The following is a 13,731-nucleotide window of genomic DNA, read 5'->3' as shown; positions in this document are numbered from 1 at the left end:
TCTTTCCCAGCTAAGCTAAGGAACAAAGCCAGGATTCACTCCAGGGAGGGATGGAGCGGAAGAGCAGGGAATCCTCTGTCTACTCTCAGCCTAGTGAGCTACTAGGGATAGAGAGAGGACCAGAGCAAGCCCTGCTCTCTCCCTCACCAGAAGAAATCTGGGCTTATACCTCCATTCAGAAGCACTCCCATTTCTTTTCATATTCCAGGATTCCTAGGTACATTCTGCATATGACTCAGTTAGTGACTGTCCTCTCCCTCTTTGTTGAACCACTTGGAGGAAGCTGTGAATGAAAACCTTTTATCCCCAAAGTTGGGAGGGAGATAATCCAAATTCCCTCCCAGTCTTCACTCCTCCATTCCTGTGAGGCTTCTAGGGCTGAAATCAGATAAAAAGATTTCCACCCTAAAAGGAAAACTGAAATGTTTCCTCTCCTATTCCATCAGGATCACTCAAAGACTATGGGTGCCCACAGTGAAGCAGGAGTATGCATGACTGCCCAGTCCCTTCTGGTTGGGTAGGAGAAGAAGGAATGAAATTACAACAGTTGAGAATATCAGACATAACTAGAAATTTTTGTGTCTGGAATGGGGAAAGGCTAGCTCAACTGGGGTGCAGTTACCAGGAAGATAGAATCCTAGGATGGTGCTTTTGGCACCCTCTAAATCTTAGAGCCCTGGGAAAGAGCCCCAGATACCTTGCCTTTGTTATGGCCCTGGGGCTAGTTTTTCTTCACCCTGCCAAGTAATGGCCACGGAATAAGTTCCATGGGACAGATGGAAGACACATTGACTTCTGGGATAAAGAAAACTTACATTTAGAAGTCAGATTGGGGTCTGAGAGGGGCAAGGGAGGCATTTGGGGGAGGGAAGGGGTTAAAAATAATTCAAACCAATTGAAGGTAGCGGCCTAAGGCACTTTGTCTGCCTAGGATGCTATTTGGGTGTTGCAAAAGCCCCATTCCAAGTGCTGAGTTTTCGGTTTGAACCCCCCCTCTTTTTTTCCTTTTCCATATAGGTAAGTAAAATTAACTAAGTTAAAAGATTACAGACAGGATACAAACACTACAGTTAAAGATTCCCAAGACAGCACGAGAAATTCACAGCCAAGTCTGGAGTTTGATTTCTTTTAACGAGTACAATGCAGTCTTGAACACTGGACCCAGGAGTTCAACATGCTATTTACATTCACATTGTGGAGATGTCCATGTGCTTGGGAAAAAATAGTCCACAGGCCCCCATCCCTCCCTGAACTGGAGGGCTTTTTTTTTTTTTTTTGCTTTTTTGCTTTTTTTGTGGGAGGTGGTTGGTCTGATCAGTGGTGGGTTCTTTTTTTTCTTTTCCTTTTTTTTTTGCTCATCAGGATGCGATGGAAAAAAGCTGAACATACCAGACAAAGCTGATAATTAATGTTTGTGCTTCTAAAAAAAAAGACACAGAGACAGCCGAGGCTCAATCACATCCACGTCCAGAATGCAGTGATAGAAGGGAAGAGAGGAGACTGGAGATGTTTCACACAGAGGAAGTTCCTGATGGCAGCTTCCAAGGTTTCCTAGTGATGATGTTCAGGAGGTTGTCTGTGGCCCAGAGATGGGAGGCCAGCAGCTCACATGAGTGGTTAAAAAAAAAAAAAAGGTCCAGAAGGACCAATAGGACATTGTTGCCTTGCTCCTAACTCCACTGCTAGGGATGTTGGAAGGAGCTGCTGTGAATGGAGGTGGGAGCTATCCCAGCATCCCCCGGGGGAGAGGCACCTTGCCAGACTTGGAAAACCTTGGTGCCTTCCCTGAAGGAGTCTGAGGTCAGATGAGGGGCTGAGTCAAAGGATCTCCCTTCCAGACACCCCTGAGGTTCTCAATGGCACCGGAGGACCACTGACTGATTCTAGGTTGTGCTGTTGCTATCATGTTGCCACCACCTAGCCTGGCATCCTTTGAAGTAGGCCTTTAAGAAGAGGGGTAGCGGACCAGGTTGTCATAGCACAAGTTGGTTTTTCCCATGAGGGATCCCCTGACACAGGCAGCAACTTTCTTCCGGCCTCTGAAACACAACCTCCCTTTGCAGGGACTTCATTCCAGGTGGTCCTGTTCTGTGTGTCGAGTGCTGAGGTCTCTGGACAGAGACTGCCCTGCCTGCTCTTTTTTTTTTTGAATCATCAAGTGCGTGGGGGGGAGGCAGCATGTAGTTATAGCTGTCAGTGATGGGTGTTCAGTAGGGCTTTGGCCACCTAAAACCTAGCTCCAGATGGGGCTCGTCTTCCTGCCGCTCCTGTGAAACTTGAATCCTTCCCAGGACAGGCCATGCCAACCCCTTTACATCCTCGAAACTTCCTTGTTCTCAGAAATAGAGTTGTCATTGTGACCCTTGTTCTTTTAGGCCCAGCAGGTCTCAGGACCCCGTTACATTTTTCTTAAACATTACTGAGGACCCCCTTCAAAGAGCTTTTGCTAATATATGGGTCATATCTATGGATGCTTACCATATTAGAAATGAAAACATTTTAGCATTATGAAAATAGTTTTTTCTTTGAGGACCCTATGAAAGGGTCCTACCCCATGGGTCCCCAGACTATGCTTTGAAAATTGCTGTTCTAGCCTAACTCTTAAGTACCCAGGGACCATTAATGAGGGGTATGAACAGAATGGGGGTAGGGAGCATACAGACAGGAGAGGAGAGATTTTTAAAATGGCCCAGGGAGATGTAAGCATGGGTCATTTCAGTAAAAATGGGATTGTGGGTCTTCTCACCTGCTTGTCTTAGCTGCCTGTCCCAGAAGGGACCAATCATGAGTTTTTAGTTGATGTTTCCTCTCTTCACTACACAAAATTTTAGGCTCCCTTTGGCCTGTGATAGATGGACTCTGGTATGGCCCCCAACCCTGACAGTCCAGCACTTTGGATCTACTCTAGGCTCTTTGGGCCTAGATACCTCATGTCTCTGGTAAACAGTTTGCCAAGTAGGTAGGTGGTACGAGGGAGAGGAGGTGGGACAGAGGGAAGGAAGATGGCGGCTCTCCCTAGCTTTCTGGCCAAAAAGGAGAAGGGAGGCAGAATGGCAGACTCAGAACATGTCATGAGTATTCTGCACACCAAGGCAGCAAGCACCTTATGGTAGATGTCTCATTCCCATTTCACAGACAGGGAGACTGAGACACAGAGGTTCAGCGGCCAGCCCTAGCTCATACTTCAGACAGAAGGAACTTAAGACGTCTGTTCAGCCATCTCGTGGGTCACTCTTCTCTCAGGTCTACAGGACAACTACACAGAGGCCACTCAGAATGGCTGAAAAGCCTGGGACTGGTTGGAGGCACACTCTGCTCATAGAATCTCCGGAACAAGGAACATCTCGGCTGCTCTTCTCTCTTGAGCACTTTGCTGAAGCAATTTTACCCTATTAGTAGAAGATTAAAATCTCCCCTTCCTCCATTCATTGCTTTCTCCATTCTGGAAACCACAGTGTGGGTAACATTTCTGGATGAGGAAGAGGTGGAGGTGGAGGAGTGCTGGCCTGGCTGAACCATCTCTTCTGGGAGCAAGGGGCCTTGGACTCAGGCTACCATCAAAGCCGCTGGTCCTGGCCCTGCTCCTCCCTGCCATCCAGGCCCAGGGGTCTGAGGAGTCCAGGGACATGTGGGAAGTGAGGTTAGTGGTTAGAGCCAGGAAGAGCAGGAGGAGGAGGGAGGAGACACATCTCCCATTCATAGCTGGCTCATGAGTCCTTGGCTTTCTATTTCTGATGCAAACAAAACAGAGGCCTAGAGAAGCAGGGACCTGAATCCCAGCCTCCCAGAGATCTTGCTGGGAGTGCAATGCTTCTATTCCTGGGTTTAAAAAAAAAATGAAAAAAAGAAGGGAGCAGGGAAGTAGTCCAGCAGCAACCACTATACCCTAAGGATCTCTCATCTGGCCCATATCTCTGGAAAAACCAATAAAGTGTTCTGCCTAGAGATTACAAATGTGATTAGTGCAAAAAAAAAAAAAATTTGGCACCAAGGAGGTGGACAGCTCTTGCTGACTCCCGGTAGATTCTGGATAGCCACACTGGAGAGGAGACAGGGGCAAAGGGGCAACCCAGGGTTAGGGGAAGGCCAAGGAAGTAAACAGGCCCAAGCCTTCGGTTTGGCACCAGGCACCTGATGCTCACCCTAACACGGACAAGGAATTTAAACACTATTGTCTCAGAGGCTCCAGGAGACAAAGTGAGGACCAGAGAAAGGAAGAGAAGGCAGTGAGAAAATGACGTTGACTTTGAAGGGTAGGGGAGGCAGAGGTTCTTACCATGACTCACAATCTACCTCCCTGTAGATGGAGACTAACTCTGGATTAAGGCCTCTAACAAGAAGCTAAAAGTGGTGAGCTAGGAAGCATGGCTCGTGGGTGCGTACATGCATGCGTGAGAGAGACGGACAAAGAGAGACAGACAGACAGAGAGATGAAAACAGAGACACAGAGACAGAAAGTGTGTGTATGTTAGGTGTGGAAGAGGTGTGCGTGAGGGAACTTCTATTTGATGGTAAAAAGAATATGTGTCCAAGTGAGCATCTATCTGGGTCAGTGTAAGGGTACACATTTAGGTCAAAGTGAGGGTGTTTGGGTCAGCATGGGCATGTGTACGACTGGGTCAGTGCATGTATGTTTGGGTCACAAAAGGATGCATATGAGACTGTTTTCCTGACCAGGACAAGGACACCCTGGACTCAAAGCCCTCATAACTTGAAGCTGGTCCAGAATGAATGAGAAGCACCGTTAGGAATCACTCCAGAGCCCAGACCTCCAAAGCATCTTTTCCTTCTGCAGAAGGGACAGAGATGGAAGAGGAGTAGGAAACTGATCTGTTAATATATTCCCATTTGGCTTATGGAAGAAGCACATGAATCTGGGCCCGTGGCCTGTGCAGCTCACGGAGGCTGGAAGGTAAGTCCTTAGCTGCCCCAGGAGCCCCTGCCCTCTCACTGGGCTCATTCCCTGGTGGTCCTTGGCCTCTCAGGGTCCCAGTGGCCAGATGCTGGGAGCAGCAGAAGTGGGAGGTACAGCGCCAGCATCAGGAGGAGTGGAGGGAGGGAAGCAGAGTGGGTTTGGCAAGGGAGCACAGGGGGGCAGGGGGGCAGTTGGCACATTTGCGATCGGTGTCTAATGCCCGCTGCTGGAGTCAGGGCGAGGTTGGTTGGTAGCGAGGTATTTGGCTCTCATGCTGGAGGTGTACTAGAAGAAGAAACAAAACAAAACAAAACAAACAAAAAAAATCAGTGTCAAGACAGCTTTGTTGGGAGGGAATGCGTGTCCAGAGCAAGCCCAGCTTCTGTCAACATCATCAGCTCTGCGTTTCCAGAGACCTGATTTCCCCTGATCTTTGTGCCCAGCCAAATAACAAAGCCTAGCCAAGGGTCAAAGCAGCACGTCTGTCACCCTCTGAGTCACTCCTGGGCACCGTGAGGGGCCAGTCCTCTGCCTTCCTCACCAGGGGTCAGCATCCACTTGAGAGACCCAAAGGAGGGTAACCAACATGACATGCTCTTCATCAAAAATCACAAAGGGGGCAATATCCTTCCTGGCTTCAATTCCTGAGCTATGGGCCCAGAATTGGAGTTATGAGAATCAGGACAGTTTTTGTTTGTTGTTGCTTTTCTGGTTTTGACCTGTAATTTCATTTCATTTGTATGGGAAACTAGCAGGCAAGGAAACTCCCTCTACCAATGAAGGCTGGCACCGAGATGTGACATCGTCCTAGAGAACTGAGCATGGAGGAGCTCAGTGACTTGTCCAGAGTCAGACAACCAGGGAATACCAGAGTCAGGACTTGAACTCAACTTTTCCCCATTCCAAGTCCAGTTCTCTGTCCACTAGGCCATGATGTTTTTCTAGAGGCAGTGTGCAATCTCTAAGCCTGAAGGACAAAACAAGGCCACATTCTGTCTCCCAGATGAAAGACTGGAGCCCTGGTGCCACATGCCAGGGACCCACAGAGGCCACCCCACTAGCATGCTTTCCCTCTCTCGCCCCCTTTCTTTCTCTCTCTTCCCCCTCCTCTCTCTTTCCCTGTCTTTCTCTCATCTCTCCCCCCTCTCCTCCTCTTTCCCCTTTCTCTCCTCTCTCCCCCTTTCTCTCATCTCTCTCTTCCCTATCCTTCTTTCTCTCTCTCTCCCTCTCTTTCCTCCTCTCTCCCCCTTTCTCTCCTCTATCTCCTCTTTCTTCTTTCTCTCCTGTCTCCCCCTCCCCCTTTCTCTCATCTCTCTCTTCCCTATCCTTTTCTCTCTCTCCTCCTTCTCTCTCCCCCTTTCTCTCCTCCTCTCTCCCCTTTTCTCCTTTCTCTCTCCCTCTTTGTCTCTCTCCTCTCTCCCCCTCCTTCTCTCTCACCCTCTATCCAGGTGTTGGAGTTGGCAAAGATGTAGGTGGAATTGGCCAGGGATACAACTACCCTCCCAAAGCAGTAAGCCTGCCCAAGAGGAAGCAATGGCCTGGCATCTAGTACTGCCCTGGCCTCTAAACTAGGAGAGGGGGACATTCCTCCTGCCATCTGGTATCATGCAGCTTTCACAGTACTCCAGGGGAATATGATCTCAGGTTGGGGAACATCCAGAAATTCTGAATAAGCCCTAACATTACAGAAAAATGTCAAAGGTAGAAGGGATCTTAGAGATCATCTCTCTCATCCACCTCCTCTTTCATTTTACAAAGAAAGAAATCGAGGCCAGAGACTTTAAGTGATTTGCCCAAGGTCAAGACCAGTAAATGGCCATGCTGGGTATAGACTCCCAAGTTCTCTGCTTCCTAGATACAGTTATTCCACATTGGCCTCTTCAGATTTAGAAAGTAAGCAAGGCTTACTTTTCATGTTTCTTGAGATAGGTGAAATCATTCTAAAGCAGGAGTTCTTAACCTGGGGTTGGTAAACTTTTAAATACTTTGCCAATGGTATTTCAACATAATTAGTTTCCTATGTAATTCTATATATTTTATTTAATACATTTAAAAACATTATTCTGAGAAGGGGTTCATAGGCTTCACCAGACTGACAAATTGTGGGCCAAGACACAAAAAATAAGGTTAAGGACCCTGCTCTAAAGGGTAAAATTCAAATTTGAGTCTAGTATTGAGGCTGTCAGAAGAAGCCTCAGGTGCTCCTAGGACATCCCAGAGTATTGCAACCTAGGTTGTAGTTTATGGAAGAGGATTCTTCCATATCCTCCATATCCTTTCCATATCCCTCCTGGGATTATTCCTAAAAAGATCTCATCAAAAAAAGAAAAGGGGAAAGACTCTTTGGGGATACTTCTCCCCCAAACCACCATGGAAATTTCTCTTAAGCAGGACATGACTGTCAGCTATTGCCCCAAGAAGTCGCTCCTCCCACTGGCCTCCTGTTACCGGTGGGGGAGACATTCACACTGATCCAGGGCTGTGATGATGTTATAATCCCTGACAAAGTTTTCTCCAGGCTCTTCCTCTGTCACATACCCCAGCCTGCAGAGAAAGGTCAAGAACTAGAATGCTGGGAGAAACTTCTTATAGTTAGAGTCAAATTCATTCCCCTTCAGGCAGGAGGAAAGCCCTAATCCAGCCAGGGCCAGATAGTCACCCACTGTCTTCTTGAGGTTCTCTAGGGTATAAAGAATCCACAGCCTCCTTTAGCTGCCCCTATCCCTTCGCTTTTTGGCCACATGGAAAGGCCAAAGGATTCTATTTCTCAAAGCAAAGTGAGCATTACCTAAGTGGGAGCAAGGTTCAGGAAATAGCTGCTGGCAAGGGAGAAGGTGGCAAGACAATACTAATAGTTGGTATTCTACACAGGAAGCTGGCCTTTTGTGAAGGCTTACGGAGGTGCATCAAGTCAAAGAAGAGACTGGATACCAGAGGGGCTAATGGAAAGACAGGAAGAGACTACGGTCTAAGATGAAGAATTAAGGAGTAAATCCAAGGGTACTGGAAACAAGCACAGGAGAAATCCTTGTAAACACTTCAACTGGCAGGTCTACTTCCTGAAGGTTGAAGGTGAAGTGGATGCCTCCATCTTCATCGGTAGAAGACTCTAAGACTAGGGAAGGAACTAGGGGACTGAGATCAAGGGTTCAAATCCTGCTATAGTGAAGTAGGGGATTTGGCTAGATGACCCTAAGGTCTCTTTCAGACATAATTTTCTCACACTCTATGAAAATGGTGGAGAAGAGATTGAATCTTTCTAAGGCAGGAGACAAGAAGTCCTTCCTGGTGGCCACACAAACCACTTCTAAGCAAGAGGAGGATGGACCCACGATGAGACATGACAGATCTGGGAGGAAAGGAACCCAAGGTTGCATGTCTCAGAAGTCTGTCAAAAATGACACCCCTTAAACAATGTCTAAAAGGAAAGGCCCCCGAACTAGGTAAAAGGAGAAAGTGTTAGGTCCATGAGACAAAAAGCAAGCAAGACCAGAAGCCCTACCTCCTCTCTGTTAAGTCATTGTCAAGCAGATTCATGGAAGGTTGGAGAAGGTAGGACAAGATGAACTCCCTCAGAGTTAGATACCATGCATCCAAAATCCAGAGAATACCCTGAAACCTTCTGTGCTTCAGTGGCTAAAAGAATGGAGGCTGGACTTGATCTTCCCAACTATAACAAAATCATGTGGCAAGAGCTGCTATGGGACTAGTAAACACTTAGTGGATGAATGTATGGATGGATGGATGGACAAGTGGATGGATGGATGGGTGAATGGATAGATGGATGGATGGATGAATGTATGGATGGATAGATGGACAAGTGGATGAGTGGAAGGATGGATGGATAGATGGACGAGTGGATGAGTGGAAGGATGGATGGATAGATGGATAGATGTCCCAAGGATACAATCCAACTTCCTCAGCTATAGACTAGAACCCTACCCTGAGAAGATGGGGAAAACCTACCTATGAATCCTTCTCTTCTCACCCAGCAGTAGGCTCTGAGGTCAAACCTGTAACTAGTCTGCTTGGGGTGACTTAGGAATGATGTGTTCCTGTAGGGTTATTATGATCTCTGCTTTTCCTTTCTTTTCTCACTGAGTCTCCTTCAACTACATCTCTGCTGAATGGCACAAAGGATGGAACCAAGTTCATGATAGGCCACTTTGTTACCTGTGAACAGTTCTGGGTTGAAGGAAACCATTAATAAAATGGAAACTCCTGAATTAAATAACTCAGTTATTCAAGGCCATCAAGTCCTTCCCAGATTACCTTGCTTCAACTGTCCCATTCAGTGAATGGGCATTTAAATACTCCGGGCACAGGGAAGAGGTGACCATAGAGATAGGAAGGCCAACGGCTGGCACAGGGACCTTCTGTGGGCATTTTTGCATGACGTGTGATGTCTGCAGGCTGCAACCCATGTAGCAATAGCAGCTCTAGACTGTGTATGGGAAAATGCCCCATGAAAGCCTAGCCCTATGACCACCAGCTGCTACCCTCGCTGTGCGAACCTCTCAGGCTGAGTGCTCTAACATGGACTATAACATGAACCATGGACTATAACATGAACTGTGGACTATAACATGAAGCCAAGGGCAAAGGGGGTCTCTGTACATGCATAAGGGGAAGGAGGCCCTTAGACAATGAGAAGCTTCCAAGTGGAACGTCCTTCACCGGTAATAAAGCAAATCCAATAATCTATTGCATTCCTACAATGAGTTTATAACTTTCCAAAAGTGCTTTTGTAGTGATTTTTAAATTTTATTCCCATAAATATTCCCCAAGAAGGATCATCTCCATTTTACAGAAAAGGACATTGAGGCACAGGAAAACTAAATAATTAGCTTTAGGTCACATGAAGCACAGACAGGACTCAACACAGCCCTCCCCACTCCTAGCCCAGCATTTTTCCTACTAGAACACAGCTGGTAGGAAGAAGTGGTTGCTTTCTAAAGCAAAGACAGACTAAGTCTATATAAGACCAGTCCTAGGTAACATGCCCATCACAGCGGGGCTGGGGATCATACCCAGCCCTGCCCAGGCACTGCCAGGGCACCTGTGGGGGTAAGGAAGAAGCAAGAAGCGCTCAGAGCAGATGGCATAGGGAGTGGTAAGGGGGAGGAAGAATGGAGCCAGGTCATTCCACAAAGCACCAGCAACATGCAGAGGGCAGGCCAGGCCTTGGCATTCCTGGCCATGCTCCACCTCCAGGTGCCCTGGAGCTGGGGGAGCCCCTGTCCTGGAGAGCCCCCCAACCCAGCAGAGCCCCCAAACCAAGATGCAACCCAAGCAGGCGACCATGGCATCCAGAGGGAGGTGAGAGCAGAGGAAGGAGAGAATTAGGGAAAAGGACAATGGAAAAGGAGCAACTCAGACCTTCTGACACACAGATGAAACAGACAGTGACTTAGTATGGCACCGACACCAAGCCCACCCCAGCCATAAGGGGAAGGCCCACCTATCTCCCAGCAGCTGCCCTTCTCTGGGTGTGCTCTCTCTCTTTCTCTCTCTCACCTCTCTCTCTCTTTCTCATCTCTCTCTCTCTCTCCCCTCTACCCCCACTTGCCCATGACTCAGTTTATCTGAGATCATACCTGGCTGATCCCACTGAGTGATCAGAGCTGTAGTGCCTGGAACAGTCCCTTTGTCTCTTCCCCTGAATACCAGGAACAAAGGAAATATGTGTGTGGTAGAATAGGCCAGAGTCATGAACTGAGAGCCTTAGGGTGGGGGGGGGGGGCAGAATTTATAGGGAGGTTGAAATCATGAGGTTTCACAGGGTTTGAGGAGATCAACTTGAAAGTAATTCTCTTATTCATTTTTTTGGGAGGGAGGAGGCAATCGGGGTTAAGTGGCTTGCCCAGGGTCACACAGCTAGTGTTTGAGGCCAGATTTGAACTCAGCTCCTCCTGACTCCAGGGCCACTACTCTATCCACTGTGCCACCTAGCTGCCCCAAAAGTATTTCTCTTAGTAGGAATTCTTTTGTTTTTAATTCTTGGTTTGGTCAGAATTTATCACAAGTACTTAAAAATTTCTTGTGGCTCCTATAGCTTTTTTAGATGAAGTCTGTGCTACCATGCTGTTCAAAGTAATAATAATAATAATAATAATAATAATAATAATAATGACAGCTAGCATTTAAACAATGCTTTAAAGGTTGACACCTTGATTCTCACAACAACCTTGTAAGGTAGGTTCTATTACCCTCATTTTACAGATAAGGAAACCGAGGTTGAGAAAGGAAAGTGACTTGACCAAGGTCACACACCTTAAGAAAGCAATGGGAAAGCATTAGTGTGCATGTGTGGTGGTTACTATTGTGGTATCGTTGGTTTTTTGGTGAACTGGTTTTTAAACATTTACCAAGACACCACTGGTGATGTGGGTCAAGTCTATATCAGTCCAGCAAGGGGGCCACCTGGGGTGATGGGGCCAGGAAAGAAATCACGCTCTATCTGACTCCTAAAAAGGATAACTGGGATGTCCTCGGGGGAAAGGGGCCTTTTCTCTCACAGTGAGGACAACAGCAGCAGTTCACAAGCTCCAGGCATGGCATGAGAGCAGAGAGGGGGCATGACTAGGTGCCCTGCAGGCCAAGGGGCTCATGGGCAGCTGGGGCCTGGGACCCAGAGGTGGATGCTGCCTCCTTGGCCCACCCCTGGCTGAGTCTTGCAATGGGCTTTGCCCCTGGTGGGAAGGGTGTGGAGGAGGGTGCAAAGATGGAAGTAAAGGTGAAAAGTAAAGGCTTTGGCTAAAACGGGGAGAAGGAAGAGGAAGAGGACGGGGAGGAGGACAGTGCAGGGATGGAAGGAAGAGGTGGAGCGAGAAGGACCTTATTTCAGTACCTGTTCCATTTGAGGGCGCTGCTGTTACCAGTACGTCCTTGAACTGTCCGAGGGCTTAAGCTGCCAGCTCATATGGCTACTATTGTCCATGGCAGCCAGATATAGCTGTGATGTCGCAGGAGAGAGAGAAAAAAGAGAGGGCAGCCTCAACTGGCATGAAAAACACAGAGCAAGCGAGATGGGTCCATGATGGGCAGAAGGGCACAGACCCCCTGCAGGAATGGGGAGGGAGGGAAGGACAGAAGGAACGAGGGAAGGAGGACAGGAGTGATGGGGGCATGGGGGAAAGAGGAGAGAGCAGAAGACAACCAGAACAGACTCATCCATCACCCAGACGTGTCACTGCAGTATTGCCCCCAATGGGGAGTGACTTCTTTCCATCTCTCCTTTTCCCCTCCAGTAGTAGAGGCTGCTGACCATGCCACACTGACCACGCTGCAGGGGCTTGGGCTTGACTCATCATCTCTCCTCTCTGCTTGCAGGTCTTACCGAGCCTTCAAAAGACCCAACTCAATGTTTCCCTTCTTCATGAAGGACTCTTTGACTGCTCTACCTGCCTACCTACCTCTGAGCTCTCTCTTCCAGGAGATCTTACAGTATGTGTACTACTCACTGTGGCCTTCATCATATATTGCCTTATATTGTAATGTAACTGTTTCCGTCCTTTCCCAGATGGACTATAAGCTCCTAATGGGCAGGCCCCATCACATACTAACTTCTTTTATACCTTACGGTCCAGGGCACATGGTGGATACTCATAGCATATCTCTTGGTTGATTGAATGAATGAATGAGTGAAATGCCTGGATGACTTGGGCAGTCTATGTAGATAGGGTTGGAGGGTGAGGGGCAGGTAGTCTGTTCTGCCTTCCTGACATTTCTTGACTTGGAAAATGAAAAGAAGACTAGTTCTACTATATCAGGTGGAAAACTCTGTCCCTTTTCAGGGTCCTCTCCCTTTTTCCCAAGGGCTGGAGGTGATGCTTCCTGCCTGGGAGAAGACCTTCTAATCTACCTTGTTTGATATCCAGGAGCTTCTTCCCTATCTGTCCACTGAGCTGGACAAATTCTCTTGCCAGCATCTCTCCCCACCACCCAGGCCCCACAACTTACATTCACCTATATTTTGAAATTCATGAGCAACCGCCTAAGTCAACAGATGAGACTTGCAGGCCTGTGGAGAAAAACTCATTTGTCTTGGTGGCAATAGAAGTCACAAGGCTGAGAAAGGAAAAACGCCCTCTCCTCCAGAGGGGAAGACAGAACCAGGATGATATAAATTCAGAAAGAGGCAGAGAACGGATTGTATCATATCTCCCCCGGTCCTTTGGGGTCCATGTAAGGGACCCAAGTCTTCCCTATTCCCACCTACTCACCGTGTCACGGTCTGCTGCCATTTTTAATTCCAAGACCTTATATTCCACCAAGAGCCTGCTGCACTTTGACCACCAGGCCTCAAACTCCTGAGTAGACCCTGCCAGGGTGGCCAGTCTAGCAGCTGAGATGGCTCAGCACTTAAGCTGACCCATACTGGGTCTATGACTAGGCCCAATGCCCTCAGGGTCGGGGCTGCCTGTCTGAGCCTGGATGTGAGAAGAAATAAAATCCAACTCAAGAGGAGGGATTTGCTACCTCCCAATTTGAGACAGGAGCCTCATCAGGTCCCTTCCCCTCTCCCTGTCCCAAAGACCTTTTCACAGATGCTCTTGGGGAAAGAGCTATCCATGTTACCTTTCCATCCCCACTTTTCCCAAGACATAAAACTGCAGCTGAACCAAAGACAAGTCAGAAAAGAGAAAGCCAGAGATATGGGTGGCCTTCCCCCATCCTGGAGGCCTCCATGTGCAGCCTGGGTGGAGGCCTTGAGTTGACCACCATGTAGAACCTTGGGTACAAATGAGGGGGGACACACAGCTGGTGCTCCCCAGGGTTGAGGTGTGCCAGAGGCTCCAGGCCATGGCTCTGCT

The 13,731-nt window shown here is 48.1% G+C and overlaps 1 protein-coding gene across 1 annotated transcript in view; it reads right to left on the bottom strand.

Annotated features, from left to right (window-relative positions):
- Positions 1-1,240: 1,240 nt before the first annotated feature.
- The window catches only part of TTYH3 (tweety family member 3), a 185,932-nt gene continuing 173,441 nt past the window's right edge, over positions 1,241-13,731 (bottom strand). Inside the window, exon 14 of the mRNA XM_027874545.1 lies at positions 1,241-5,200. Within this exon, the coding sequence (XP_027730346.1) occupies positions 5,129-5,200 (72 nt within the window). The 3' untranslated portion in view covers positions 1,241-5,128. The remainder of the gene's footprint in view (positions 5,201-13,731) is intronic.

Source organism: Vombatus ursinus, unplaced genomic scaffold (assembly GCF_900497805.2).
Source record: "Vombatus ursinus unplaced genomic scaffold, bare-nosed wombat genome assembly UNPS02014807.1, whole genome shotgun sequence".
Taxonomy (NCBI): domain Eukaryota; kingdom Metazoa; phylum Chordata; class Mammalia; order Diprotodontia; family Vombatidae; genus Vombatus; species Vombatus ursinus.
Note: the sequence above shows the minus strand (reverse complement) of the source record. Positions and strands in the feature narration are given on the sequence as shown.